Genomic DNA, 15,599 nt, shown 5'->3' on the forward strand with positions numbered 1-15,599 from the left:
ATTAAATCAATATTTGCGAGTAAATGGCGGTGGAAACGCCTTTATGCGCAAATATGTATTTAAAAACATTGTATCGAAGTTAACTTCAACTTGAATTCATTTTACCCACACAAAAAGGTCCCACCTGTCGAACAAACGAATTATCTGTCAGCATTTATATTATTGTACCGACACTTCCTCTTTCCATCATAGCTGTTGTGTTTATATATATATACTGTATGACTGTACTAGTATAAAAACTGTTGATGTGAACGTGGTTAGAGTCTGTCTGTAGGGAGTTTATTGACGACAAATTTGGAGCCCAGCCTCCAAGCGTTGTCAACCAATACTAAGAGCAGAGCAGACGAGCCTTCATAAACCAACTGCCAACCCCTTATTTTATTTATAAACTACACAGCACCAATCATGTAACGGTGTACTACTACTCCACAGTAGATCGTAGCTCCAGCTCTACCGCTCGGCATTGCGATGAGAGGCTCCTCTCAAGGGGTTATCCACAACCCTATTGACTATTGACGTCATCTCGCCACCGGAGAAGTGATCTCTTACTAAGACTTGGTGAAAGGACAACATTTCTCTCGATACATAAAGGTAAGTGTATAATCGATGCCGTAAATAGTGTTTAACATGGGAAGTGATGGTCGAAAACGCATTGGTACGTGAGTCTTCCGGTGCGCTCCCTCGGCCATCGCTGCACTGGACATTACAACATGTTTACGTCGAGAGGACGCATGGTGCTCCATGCTTTCTGCCTATGGGGCGCACACAGTAGGGGAAAACTGCTACGTCGAATGAACAGGCTTATGCTGAGTATGTGGACATAAGGTGCACTATATAGTGTAAGGACATATTTTTCACCGTAGATATGCGCATCAAAATGGCACTACTTTGGATAGGCTATATTTTAGATGCATAGGTTATTGAATTCAACTAGAAAAATGTTTCTCACAGAAAGGGAATGAGGGAGACTGTCACATGGTATCAATCTTTAACATTGCCTACACCATAGTTGTCTAGTTGTTACCATTTTATCTGCTACGTATTTTTAAATAATGTTTTGGTTTATTCAAATAGGCTACTAGTATGACAGAAGTGAATTGCACCCAGCCCGATCCATTCAAAGTATTGGTTGTAGCCAAGTCAACGCTGTCAACGCTTTTATGATGTGCAGGTTATTATCGGTCAAATCACTGAAGGCTCTAGGTCTACGGAAGGGGGCGCTCAACTAGTTTCAAGCACCCACATTTAGTACAGTGTAATACAGTTAAGTTTTAATAATGATTAAAGCCAATGGCAGATAATCATTGCCAACAAAATCTCTTCGATTTTACAGACAAGTTTTTCTTACGTTTGCCCAAGGAAAATACCAAGCGGATATTACTTGGAAGACAAAATACACCATGTAAATCCTCACTTATCACATATAAAAATATATTTGAAATGAATAGTGGAAAAATAAGTTGCCCAATACTTGATGATAAAATGCACTGAAATGTGTGGTTAAGCAAGCCTATTATTTGAAGCTGACAAGTTAAGTTGACAGCAGCTGTTGCCTGCCCTGTAGTAACCTACAGGAATTAGACTAGGCCTACTATTACACTAGGCTAGTATTGCAATGTAACTGCCAAAAATAATGGAAACACTTGAGTAAATGAGGGATACAAATTATATTGAAAGCAGGTGCTTCCACACAAGTGTGGTTCCTGACTTAATTATGCAATTAACATCCCATCATGCTTGGTTCATCTATGAAAATGCTGGGAAGGCTATTATTTGGGCCGTTATATTGGCTACCATGGCTATTCCCCCATCCACAGAGCACGAGTGGTCACTGAATGGTTTGTTGAGCATTGAAACTATGTAAACCATATGCCATGGCTGTCTCAGTCACAAGATCTCAACCCAATTAAACACTTATTGGAGATTCTGGAGCGGCACCAAGACAGAGTTTTCCACCGCCATGCCAAGGTGCATTGAAGCTGTTCTGGCTCATGGTGGCCCAATGCTAAGACACTTTATGTTGGTGTTTCCTTTATTTTGTCAGTTACCTGTATATCTAGAAGAAAGCTTTGTCAATTGTTGTGGTCATCTTTGTTCGACCTTGGTTTTTACGACCACGTGAAAATGAAGTGGAAACATACTCTTTAAATGGGAACGTGTATAAGGACACTCCTGACGTGCAAAACAACTCATTTTTAAAAAATCAACAACAACAACAAAAAGTTCAGTGGCATTGCTCCATGCCCAAGCTGAGGTTTAATAAGAACTCATCAACCCCCGGCAGGCCAGCTAATATTTACTGTCTAAACCAGTTGCTCACAGCTCCTCAAGTACTCCCATCAACACACATGCTTGTTTTAGCCCTGGACAAACTCACCAGATTCAGATCATTGAGGGCTTGATGATTAGCTGACAAGTTGAATCAGGTGTGCTTGTCTGGGGTTACAACAAAAATGTGTGCTGTTAGGGGTACTGGAGGACTGGAGTTGGGAAACGCTGTTCTAAACCCCCAGGCAGGCTCATGCTCTGGTGCAAGAGGGAATGTTATAGAAGTGCTATATACCTATCCTTATGACTCTTGAGTTATTGTTGTTAGCGGAGGATAAAATTATCTCTCTTTCTTGTAATTTTCTCCATTGCCATGCCATTTTTCACACATGATGGACATCTATTCCTCTTTTCTAGGGAGAAGAGGAGAAACTGAATAATACACTTATAACTAGTATAAACCAGAGGGGAGCTAGCAGAGCTGTGACTGGCACAGGACAGGAATGGTGGATCACTTGCCGATAGGTGAGGAGACCTTCATGTATTACGCCAACTCTCCGGCAGACCATCACGCATCGGAAATGGTGACAGACACGGGTGTCTACCAGGCGCTGTCCTCCCCGTTCTCAGAGGACGACCTGAGTGACTCGTCCAGCGCTCGCTCCTGCTCCAGCCCTGAGTCCCAGGTGCTGGGTTCCAGCTATGGCAGCGGCAGCAGCAGTGGAGAGAGCCAGGACGGTCTCCTGGACTTCCTGCTCTCCCAGGCCACACTGAGACGTGGAGTTACTCCCTCTCTATCCCCCTCAGTACCACCCATCCTCCCCATGGGTCTAGCATGGGAGTCAAAGAGGGACCGCCTGTCTCCGACAACCAAAGAGGAGTGCTTTGAGTTTCCTGAGTTCCCAGCGGACCTGGATGATCACATAGGGCTGCTGTTTCAGCCCACCCTGGAGGAGATAGAGGAGTTCCTGGAGGAGAATATGGAGGTGGTGGCGTTGAAGAATGAGGCTTGCGAGGGTGGGATGTTGGATGGTAACAGTCAGGTGACAGGGTCAGTGCCTGGGCTAGCGCACTCAGACCAAACAGTACCTGTTGCCGGTGCTACTGACCTCACCACAGAGACCAAACACACACCAACATCCCCGATAACAGACTCCAACGTTTGTAGTGGGATTAAACAGGAAGACAGTGCTGGGACACCAGCATCAGTAGAGGGGTCCGGTGTGTCGCCTGTCATCCTGCAGATTCAACCAATCCAGATTAAGCAAGAGCCAATCCCAGGTGCGATACCAACACCAGTATCACAGCAGACCACCCAGCCCTCCTCAGACATCAAAATTGCCCAGCTCCTGGTCAACATCCAGGGCCAGACTTTTGCCCTGGTGCCCCAGCTGATGTCCCCAGCTAATCTCAATGGCACATCTTCCAAATTTGTGCGCATCGCACCCGTACCCATAGCCGCCAAGCCCCTGGGTCCCGGGGAGGGTGGGCTTGCAGGTGGCCAGGCTGCAGGGATCCTGGTGGGAGGACAGAAGTTCCAGAAGAGCTCGGTAGCGGACCTTATAAAAATGCATAAGTGTACTTTCCCTGGATGTGCCAAGATGTACACTAAGAGCAGCCACCTGAAGGCCCACCTGAGGAGGCACACGGGGGAGAAGCCCTTTGCCTGCACCTGGCCTGGCTGTGGATGGAGGTGAGTGGGTTCAAGCACGTTATAGGTTGGGTTAGAGTCAGACTTCACAGGTGGAGCTCATAGGTATACTCAGTGTGGGGTTATTCATGTGACTATATGCACTGTGTGTTCAAAGTGAAGTCCAGGAGTGACAGGGTTGCTGTTCAGCTGTCAATGGGATGGTCCATCCAGGTATGACAGTTTAGGGACACCAGTCATTGTTTTAGTTGCAGAAGCAACAGAGTATGCAACCATCTCTGTTGACTGTGGTTGTATTATCTGAGATGAGTCAATTCTTCACAGAAGTTAACATGGTTATCAACTTCCTTTGCTGGCTGATTACCAGGGAGTGATATGATTCCATTCAAAGTCCATCCCTGCAGCTGTTTTGCAAAACACAGAGCTGAATTTTCCGAGAAAATATCATTAAGATTTACATAATTTTGATTGGATATGATGAAGAACTAAAATTATTAGTTTCCCTCATATAAAATCCATATATAATTTGTTCTCTTCTCATGCTCTCTCGTTGTCTCCATATCGGTGTGTTTTCTTCTATTGCAGAGTTTGAGATTAGATTAAGGCCTTTGAAGTGCGGGCAGACTTTGCTCCCTCTACAGTAGCTGTCTCTCTGTTTGCTCTCTATCTGCACTCTGTTGCACACTTGCAAAATCAAGATATAAAAGTTTTGGTAGCAAGCCGCACTTTGACTGACTTTCTGGCGTACTTAGATTATAATCCATGACCAAATAGTGGCCAAAGGAGTTTTAAGCACGTTTCTTGGTTTCTACTCACTCAGCAAGCATAAAGAATGCATTAGTCCCGTATTATTCGCAGTTTAGTGTTTTTCGTCATGAATCTTGTTCTGGAGGCAGTTCTGCAGAGTGGTCACTAGCTGGCATAGCCACAAAGTTATCAAATCTGATTTTAAACCAAACCCTAACCATAACCACCCTGCTAACCCTGATGCCTAACCTTAAATTAAGACCAAAACACACATTTTTGTTTTCATGAATTTTTACAATACAGCCAATTTTGACTTTGCAGCTGGCCTATCTAAGAGGAAATCACTCAGGACCACCAGGACAAGACTCATGACAATAAACGTCAACCTGTATATCATTCATTCACCAGCCAGATATGTAATCCCACAAATAGGAAATCCAACATCCAGTTAATTCTTCATCAACCAAAGTCCAACCTATTGTATGGACCATGAACTTGCTGCCCTTTGGTCTTCAATCCATCTCCCTAACCTCTTCACCCGACACAGTTGCACAACTAAATACTAAACATAGAATAGCTGGTTCTCCAGTCTGATAAGATTGGCAGTGCTCAGCAGTCTGCCCTGGGACAGGACTGCCCTGGGCCTGTTGTATCCACCCACCTCCCCCAGGGCACAGTGTGGCCTTCAGAGGCTGCTCTCTGTCTGAGGGAACCCTCCTCCTTATGTCGTCCTGGTCAGGAAATGGAAGTGAGCTTGGGAAATTTGCACCTCCAGCCATCTGCAATTTGAGTGACTTATGTTGTAATGAAAGAAAGTGTTTTTGACATTCCTCTGATTCTCTTCATGTCCATAAAACCAAATGACACATGTACTATAAAACTGTGGATCCTTTTGCGTTTTATCACACACACAATATATACGGTACATGCATGCAGGCAAGCATAGATAGGCACAAACACATTTAAACTTTTGTACTCACACTTTCACGTCAGTACAGAGTTGCAGGGGAACATTGGTATGGGATTACTAGTGGACAGTATGTTTGAACCCAAACTGTTTATTGTGAAAACACCATGGCGCTCTGAAAAAAGGGTTTGTCTTGTTTTTGTACCCGATTCAACTTACAGTAAAAAGTTTTAAAAAAATAAGATATGATTATATTGTTCCTTATAGTGTCCATTCTTCAAATGTTGAACTAAAGTGCTTTGGGGTTGCTGATTCTGTAATTGTAGCTTAATGAAGGTCCCAAGAGATGGATAGTTGTGTGCAATTGGAACTTCTTATGTAGTTGGCTGAAGTTGTTATCTTTTAGCAAAATTGAGGAGCCTTCATACTCATGCACTGAGTTACAGTAACACTGCCCCTCCCTGTGGACTTACATGAGTTACAGTAACCCTGTCCCTCCCTGTGGACTTACATGAGTTACAGTAACCCTGTCCCTCCCTGTGGACTTACATGAGTTACAGTAACATTGTCCCTCCCTGTGGACTTACCTGAGTTACAGTAACACTGCCCCTCCCTGTGGACTTACATGAGTTACAGTAACACTGCCCCTCCCTGTGGACTTACATGAGTTACAGTAACCCTGTCCCTCCCTGTGGACTTACATGAGTACAGTAACCAGTAACAGTAACCCTGTCCCTCCCTGTGGACTTACATGAGTTACAGTAACCCTGCCCCTCCCTGTGGACTTACATGAGTTACAGTAACCCTGTCCCTCCCTGTGGACTTACATGAGTTACAGTAACACTGTCCCTCCCTGTGGACTTACATGAGTTACAGTAACCCTGTCCCTCCCTGTGGACTTACATGAGTTACAGTAACCCTGTCCCTCCCTGTGGACTTACATGAGTTACAGTAACCCTGTCCCTCCCTGTGGACTTACATGAGTTACAGTAACACTGTCCCTCCCTGTGGACTTACATGAGTTACAGTAACCCTGTCCCTCCCTGTGGACTTACATGAGTTACAGTAACACTGTCCCTCCCTGTGGACTTACATGAGTTACAGTAACACTGCCCCTCCCTGTGGACTTACATGAGTTACAGTAACCCTGTCCCTCCCTGTGGACTTACATGAGTTACAGTAACCCTGTCCCTCCCTGTGGACTTACATGAGTTACAGTAGCCCTGTCCCTCCCCGTGGACTTACATGAGTCACTGTAACAAATCAAATCAAAACATTTTGTCACTTGCTACGAATACAACAAGTGAATATTACAGTGAATTGCTTACTTACAAGCCCTTAACCATCAATGCAGTTTTAAGAAAATATCTAAAAAAGTAAGAGATAAGAATAACAAATGATTAAAGAGCAGAAGTAAATAACAATAGCGGGGCTATATACAGGGGGTACCGGTACGGAGTCAATGTGTGGGGGCACTGGTGTCGAGGTAATTGAGGTAATATGTACATGTAGTTATTAAAGTGACTATGCATTGATAACAAAATAACAGAGTGTGGGGGGTGGGGGGGGTCAATGCAAATAGTCTGGGTAGCCATTTGATTAGCTGTTCAGGAGTCTTATGGCTTGGGGGTAGGAGTTATTTAGGAGCATCTTTGAGCTAGAGCTCCATTATCGCTTGCCATCCGTGCAGTAGCAGAGAGAACAACACTGTCCCTGTAACACTGTCCCTCACAGTGGACTGGAATCTGTGTTCATTCATGAGTGTGTTTGTACATTATGTTTACAGGAAAAGAGTTTAGGACACATTTACTGGTAGTTATTGTATTTCACCACAGTAAGACCGCTCCTTTTGGCCTTTGCCAGCTCTTATCAGTAATTACTGTATGCTACAGGGCTGAGATCAGGGACAAGCTCGAACAGAGCCAGAGTGTAGCCTAACTGAGCTGTGGAGGTGATGGGAATCATGGCTCCCCTCCCCATGCCTGGGTGTTCCACCCTGCCCCACAGGAGCTCCACAAGCAGCCCAAAGCAACTGGCATAAGCCCAACCTCCATCACCTCCAAACCACTGCTTATATAACATAGTTTCATATAGCAGTTACAGTACCAGTCAAAAGTTTGGACACACCTACTCATTCCAGGGTTTTTCTTTATTTTTACAATTTTCTACATTGTAGAATAATAGTGAAGACGTCAAAACTAGGAAATAACACATATGGAATCATATAGTAACCAAAAAAGTGTTAAACAAATCTAAATATATTTTATATTGGAGATTCTTCAAAGTAGCCACCCTTTGCCTTGATGACAGCTTTGCACACTCTTAGCGTACTCTTAAACAGCGTCATGAGGTAGTCACCTGGAATGCATTTCAATGAACAGGTGTGCCTTATTAAAAGTTCATTTGTGGAATTTCTTTCCTTTTTATGCATTTGAGCCAATCAGTTGTAATTTGACACGGTAGGGGTGGTATACATTAGATAGCCCTATTTGGTAAAGACCAAGTCCATATTATGTCAAGAACAGCTCAAATAAGCAAAGAGAAACGACGTCCATCATTACTTTAAGACATGACGGTCAGTAAATCCAGAACTTTGAAAGTTTCTTCAAGTGCTGTCGCAAAAACCATCAAGCGCAATGATGAACCTGGCTCTCATGAGGACCACCACAGGAAAGGAAGACCCAGAGTTGCCTCTGCTGCAGAGGAAAAGTTCATTAGAGTTACCAGCCTCAGAAATTGCAGCCCAAATAAATACTTCACAGAGTTCAAGTAACAGACACATCTCAACATCAACTATTCAGAGGAGACTGGGTGAATCAGGCCTTCGTAGTCGAATTGCTGCAAAGAAACCACTACTAAAGGACACCAATAAGAAGAAAATACTTGCTTGGGCCTAGAAAGATGAGCAATTGACATTAAACCGGTGGAAATCTGTCCTTTGGTCTGATGAGTCAAAATTTTAGATTTTTGGTTCCAACCGCCGTGTCTTTGTGAGACGCAGAGTAGGTGAACAGATGATCTCCGCATGTGGTTTTCCCACCATGAAGCATGGAGGAGAAGGAGTGATGGTGTGGGGGTGCTTTGCTGGTGACACTGTCAGTGATGTATTTAGAATTCAAGGCACACTTAACCAGCATGGCTACCACAGCATTCTGCAGCGACCCATCCCATCTGGGTTACGCTTAGTAGGACTATCTTTTGTTTTTCAACAGGACAATGACCCAACACACCTCCAGGCTGTGTAAGGGCTATTTGACCAAGAAGGAGAGTGATGGAGTGCTGCATCAGATGGGCTGGCCTCCACAATCACCTGATCTCAACCCAATTGAGATGGTTTGAGATGAGTTGGACCGCAAAGTGAAGGAGAAGCAGCCAACAAGTGCTCAGCACATGTGGGAACTCCTTCAAGACTGTTGGAACAGTATTCCAGGTGAAGCTGGTTGAGAAAATGCCAAGAGTGTGCAAAGCTGTCATCGAGGCAAAGGATGGCTACTTTGAAGAATCTAAAATCCCAAAAATATTTTTGATTTGTTTGACACTTTTTTGGTTACTACATGATTCACTATTATTGTACAATGTAGAAAATAGTAAAAATAAAGAAAAACCCTGGAATGAGTCAGTGTGTTCAAACTATTGACTTGTACTGTATATACAATAGCCTTACAGTTTCCTACAGGGAAATACTTCATATCAAAATCCAGGAAGAGATAATAGTTTGTTGGGTCCCTTTGTGGCCCCTTCAGTTACAGTTCTAAAGGTAAGGCTTATTAGCTTAGAGGACAAGGTGAAGCTTAGTTTCGGTCAGAGACAACTGAATGAACTGTCTCAAACATGTCTCAACATGAAGGAGTTATAGAACAATATCAGCTTTGGGGTATAGAGGGTACTGACGCATAACGTAGAGTACATAAGTAATATAATAGTATTACAATGAGGTTTCCTAACGTCAGAGTAAGCAAAATGTACCTCACAGTCTTCCTGCCCAGAACCACTTATCTAGTTTATATACAGTGGCATACAGTATTTGTTTTAAACTTACTTCTGCCCATACAGGCCCATACAGGCGATCCTCTGTTGCTAATGTAGCCTAGTCATTGTAACCATTTTACTACTGTGTTATATACAGTATATGTAGCACCTACTATTCCATGTGTGTATGTAGCCATATTACCACGTATCTTGCAGGGATCCTTTTATTTAATCTTGCAACATGGTTCATGGTCAATGTCAATGGAATGAATGTCTAGGAATTACTTAAAATCTCTTTAATCAGTATGTTACCATTGGGAATTAACACCTTCCTGGGAAAAGGGCATGCTTGCGATGTGTTAGGAAATCAATCCCCTCTTCCAGATTAAACATCCTCAATGCGCACACACACACACACAGAGTCTGTCGTGAGTAATGAGTTAACCCTTTACCCAGGGATTAGAGTGAAGACCAAAAACAGATCTGTTTGACTTTTCTGTGAAGATGTGTTAAACCCAAATATGGGTAGAACTCTTTTTTTGAAGAGTGTTGGAAAGATCCTTTATCCTGTGTTGTGTAGTCAGACAGAGAAAGGTTGTTTTTTTTTAATCTCAGGGTGGCAAACAGTTAGACTAATATGGCAAACAGTTAGACTGATATAGGACTCATGTCTTTTGTGCTCTTGGTCTGTCTGTCTCTCAGGTTCTCAAGGTCAGACGAACTCTCCAGACACCGGCGCTCCCATTCTGGAGTGAAGCCTTACCAGTGTCCTGTCTGCGAGAAGAAGTTTGCCCGCAGCGATCACCTGTCCAAACACATCAAAGTCCACCGCTTTCCACGAAGCAACAGGACTGTGCACTCTGCAAACTGACCCTGTTGACCCCCCACCGGTCCCCCCCCCATCCTGCTAGACTGAGGCCTCGCCAGGGGACACACAGAGAGACAAGGATAGGATATTTGTGTGAGAGAGAGAGAGAGAGTTGGAGGAATGAATGTGGGAGAGGGCATGTAGCAGAGGGGACAGTGGGACTGAACGTTCAAACAACGGTTAAGAGAGAGAGTGTTTGAATGTTTTGTATGTGTATGTGTGTGTTTGTGCAAGATTGTGTGACGCACGTTGGTGGTCCTGTGATAATTTATTGGGTGATACAAAACAAAAACTCTTACTTGACATGACATCTTCACAGGTGTATTACGTCTTGTAAATAGCTTTTCTTTCATTTTGGGGGTTTTGTCGTCATTCAAATTTGAAAGATAAGATTTGAGAATCGAACAAAAGTTTTGTTATGCAATGTATTTTTACACTGAGGTTTGAATTAATTGTTGTTGATGTACCTGCCTATAATTAATGCATCAACATTCCTTCTTCTCATCGCCTACGAGGGTTTTAAACTTTTACTACGTAGTTCTTTAAACCAAAACATTTCTATTAATACTCAAATGTTCATGTTGAACTACTGATCATTATCAGGATCATGCCATTATAAGCTACTGGCAAAATGCGGAGGCTGTCTCCTATTTTCATTACAGGAGCACTATGATGACTCGTGCCAGGTAAAAGGCATGTGGATCAGTTAACAGCTAACAGTGAACAGCCAACTGCCGTGCAACGAGGTGCAACAAAAAGGAAATGCGCACATTGTTTTATGGTGCGTTGTTTATATGTGAACCGACTGGCCTTTAGATCAGTACTGAATAATTGTATGTTTTCTTTTTGTATGTTTGTATACGTTAGCTGGAGGAGATGTTATTTTTTATTTAGTTGAATGTGTGTTATGTCCGTGACTCTTGAAGCTCATGCTATTTGAATATCATAATCTCATCCACGTGTCTGGCCTTGGAACTATGCAGTGCCTTCGGAAAGTATTCAGACCCCCTGATCTTTTTCCACATTTTGTTACATTACAGCCTTATTCTAAAATTGATTAAATAAAAAGAAATCCTCAGAAATCTACACACACACAATACCCCATAATGGCGAAGCGAAAACAGGTTTTTAGACATTTTTGCAAATGTAGAAATACAGAAATACCTTATTTACTTAAGTATTCTGACCCTTTGCTATGAGATTCACAATTGAGCTCAGGTGCATCCTGTTTCCATTGATCATCCTTGAAATTATTCTACAACTTGATTAGAGTCCACCTGTGGTAAATTCAATTGATTGGACATGATTTGGAAAGGCACACACTTGTCTATATAAGGTCCACAGTTGACAGTGAACGTCACAGCAAAAACCAAACCATGAGGTCGAAGGAATTTTCCGTAGAGCTCCGAGACAGGATTGTGTCAAGGCACAGATCTGGGGAAGGATACCCCAACTTTTCTGCAGCATTGAAGGTCCCCAAGAACAAAGTGGCCTCCATCATTCTTAAATGGAAGAAGTTTGGAACCACCAAGACTCTTTCTAGAGCTGGCCACCTGGCCAAACTGAGCAATCAGGGGAGAAGGGCCTTGGTCAGGGAGGTGACCAAGAACCTGATATTCACTCTGATAAGGCTCTAGAGTTCCTCTTTGGGGATGGGAGAACCTTCCAGGAGGACAACCATCTCTGCAGCATTCCACCAATCAGGCCTTTATGAGAGCCCAGATGGAAGCCACTCCTCAGTAAAAGGCACATGACAGCCCACTAGGAGTTTGCCAAAAGGCACCTAAAGACTCTCAGACCATGAGAAACCAGGTTCTCTGGTCTGATGAAACCAAGATTGAACTCTTTGGCATGAAAGCCAAGTGTCACGTCTGGAGGAAACCTGGCACCATCACTACGGTGAAGCATGGTGGTGGCAGAATCATGCTGTGGGGATGTTTTTCAGTGGCAGGTACTGGGAGACTAATCAGGATCGAGGAACGGTGCAAAGTACAGAGATCCTTGGTGAAAAACTGCTCCAGAACGCTCAGGACTTCAGACTGGGGGCTAAGGTTTACTTTCCAACAGGACAACGACCCTAAGCACACAGCCAAAACAACACAGGAGTGGCTTTGGGTCAAGTCTCTGAATGTCCTTGAGTGGCCCAGCCAGAGCCCGGACTTGAAACTGATTGCCATATGCCATTCTTGTAGCGTCATACCCAAGAACACTCAAGGCTGTAATCGCTGCCAAAGGTGCTTTAGCAAAGTACTGAGTAAAGGGTCTGAATACTTATGTAAATGTAATATTTCCGTTTTTAAATTTTATTAACATGATTTTGCTTTGTCATTATGGGGTATTGTGTGTAGATTGAGGGATTTTTTTTTTTTTTAACATTTTTCGAATAACGTAACAAAATGTGGAGAAAGGTCTGAATACTTTCCGAAGGCACCATATGTCCTTTGGGGCCAATATCTCAACTGAGTACAGAGGATCTATTTGAACATAATTATAGCACTTAGTTGGTGGCTGTATAAAATCTCCACAGCACATGAGCATTGAATGTCTACCCTGCCAATATGAGCATGTCAATCAGAACATGTGTGTATGTCAGTGACAGTCGATCAATGGTGTAGGAGCAATGAAGGACCCAATCCATGAAATCAATTTCAGTGTAATCATTGTTTTCAGTAAAACAGTTGAACTATGTTTTTTTAGGGATTCTAGCTTCACTAGCCTGAGTTCACCATTTCCTCAATATCAACACAATGGTCTGCCTCATGTCATCAACACATGGTACTGAAAAAAACCTATAGCCTTCCAACAGTGACTTCTACTTTTAAATTGATAGCAGTGCTAAGTAAGCCAAGGCTCCTGAGGGATTGAATTTGGTGGATAAGAACTGGAATTCCATGGTGTTATTTATTAGTTACTCTACTCTTGAACACGTGAAAGTAAATGGTCATAGAAATCTCTCCAATGCACGTGGCCGTAGTTACCCTCCTTACCTACAGCTGACACATGATTGGCTTAGGTAGGGGGAAAAACGAAAACCATTATAAGCACAGTATTTGTGTATTTGTATTGTGTTTGAGTATTTTCCCTCTGCAAAAACTGCACTGTCTTTGATGGCATGTCCTTTATGCATTATTAATATCTGAACCTAAGAGGTATAGGGAGAATAGTATGCTTATAGGAATGCATTCCTTTCATTCAATTTGAAAGGCTTTTTTTGTTTTTAAACGGTGTTATTTTAACCCATGAATGTATGTATATACTGTCGCTAGATGCATCTAAAAGACACAGAAATATTATTCTTATCATTTCTGGGATTGTGTAAATTTCTAGTGCAAAAATGTAAAGAAGTGTACATAAAGACAATGAATGATATATTATATAGATATGATATATTTTTCTTTGTTCTACTTAAGATGCATTTACAAATAAACCAAACCCAAAACATAAAGTAGCTTGGTGTTCCTTTTTTCCATATTTGGTCTAGTTAGAGCTTTGTTGTCCAAAAATAATCTGTGGTCATTGATGCAAGGTATGTTGTTGTCATTCCATTTTTGCGTGACTCCCTGCTTTCTATCACTGTAACGCCTACTCTTTATCTTTAGCATTCATCATAATCTGCTATTACACTACCAACAGGGGGAAAACAGTCAAACAACACAAGGGTACAGTGATATGCTCTTTATTACCCTTTATGGCCATGGGTCTCTCCAGTGGACCGTTTGGTTTCTCAAATAAGCTTTTGTTTTCAGGCTTGTTTGATATCCTTGCTTCCGAGTGAGTTGGTTGGAAAAACATTTTTTAAAGCTAGACAAGAAACTTTATTAAGCTGGAAAACTCGAGGAATGCCAGAATAAGATGTACACCATATGGCAAGCATTCATGGAGCACTCACTCGTTTTCTCCCACTCTCTCATGCTCCCTCTCCTTGTCCCTATGTGCATTTAACTACTTCTTTAATGGGAGGCTGGATGGGTCTCACTGCAGGCATGTATGCCAGCTACACATTTGCTGAGTCATTCTGTATAAACAGAGAGAGCACGCCTGACTATATGATGCTGTTATTTATGTAGCCCACATTGATTTATGAGCCGCTATGGTTTAGAGGCATTCTGGGATGCAGGAGGACTTAATTCAAGACATCTGTTTGGGGGCCATTCTGATTTCAGGCCTAGTATCTTCAGCCCTGTTCCTGTCTTCAGGCTATACAAAGGGGGTGTTGTCATTCTGCTTGATGTTCAGACACCACTGTGTTGATCTGTGGCATAGGAGACCACTGGGTGCTTTTTGCGTCCTTTGATATTTTATGTATAAATTATGCACCAATATTGAATTTTAAAAGCATGTTATATTAAACAAAGTGTCGTTTAATATGGACCACATGGAGAATTCAATAAATCTGTCCCTCCGGCAACCGTGTCACTTCTTGGCAGATTTGAACCCACTTAATCCCAACATTTCTCCCAAGTTTCACCATCATTGTAAAGCCCAAATTATTTTGTTGCTTTAACAAAGTCATTTCTGAAGCTTAGTATTTATTCCATGTGATTAGGGATTAATTTACGTCTGTCCTTTATTTTAAGGTAAACCCTGTTATGTGAACTGAAATCAAATTTTAATATGGTGAAACTATTCCTTCTAAAAAAAATGTTTTATAAACAATTGTTTTACATCTAGTAGTCAAATCATAGAGTAAGCAGGTGAGCTGCTTCTACTCTTTATGGCAATTTTCTGGTGTTTTGTGGTGAAAAACTGAGCAGGTTGAGCATAACACGTCAACACTGTTACCCATAGATAGACAGGCTCAAAATATTTTTACAATTTCTTATTTTTTTGTGAAGCTTGCATTCGATTGCCAATCCCTGCTGCACACCTCACGCTTCCATTCCCCCTGTCACAAGGGGATTCATGGCTGTTTAAGAAGAAATCGTCAACTCTGTTACGGTCAACCCTGTTACGGTCAACCCTGTTAATTTATTTGGCAGTTAATGGACACTTAGTAATTTTTTATTGAGATGGGAAAACTTTGTTTTGTTTTTATTAAGTTGAGAGTATGCTCTTTATTACACTTTTCAAAAGGCACCTAATTGGTGGAATGACCCCTCTACATCAATGGCATGATTTGAATGGCAATATACACAGCTGTTGCTTCTCTCATATAATTAGTACTCATTTTAGTGTATCAGATGCTTCAT

The 15,599-nt window shown here is 42.3% G+C and overlaps 1 protein-coding gene across 1 annotated transcript; it reads left to right on the forward strand.

Moving 5' to 3' along the window:
- Positions 1–378: 378 nt before the first annotated feature.
- Positions 379–11,497, forward strand: LOC112221636 (Krueppel-like factor 15). The gene is made up of 3 exons (XM_024383821.2): positions 379–591; positions 2,686–3,961; positions 10,245–11,497. The coding sequence occupies exons 2-3, from the start codon at positions 2,772–2,774 to the stop codon at positions 10,411–10,413; spliced, it is 1,359 nt and encodes a 452-aa protein (XP_024239589.1). The 5' UTR covers positions 379–591; positions 2,686–2,771; the 3' UTR covers positions 10,414–11,497.
- Positions 11,498–15,599: the final 4,102 nt, after the last annotated feature.

This window comes from Oncorhynchus tshawytscha, linkage group LG22 (genome assembly GCF_018296145.1).
Source record: "Oncorhynchus tshawytscha isolate Ot180627B linkage group LG22, Otsh_v2.0, whole genome shotgun sequence".
In the NCBI taxonomy this organism is placed as follows: Eukaryota; Metazoa; Chordata; class Actinopteri; order Salmoniformes; family Salmonidae; genus Oncorhynchus; species Oncorhynchus tshawytscha.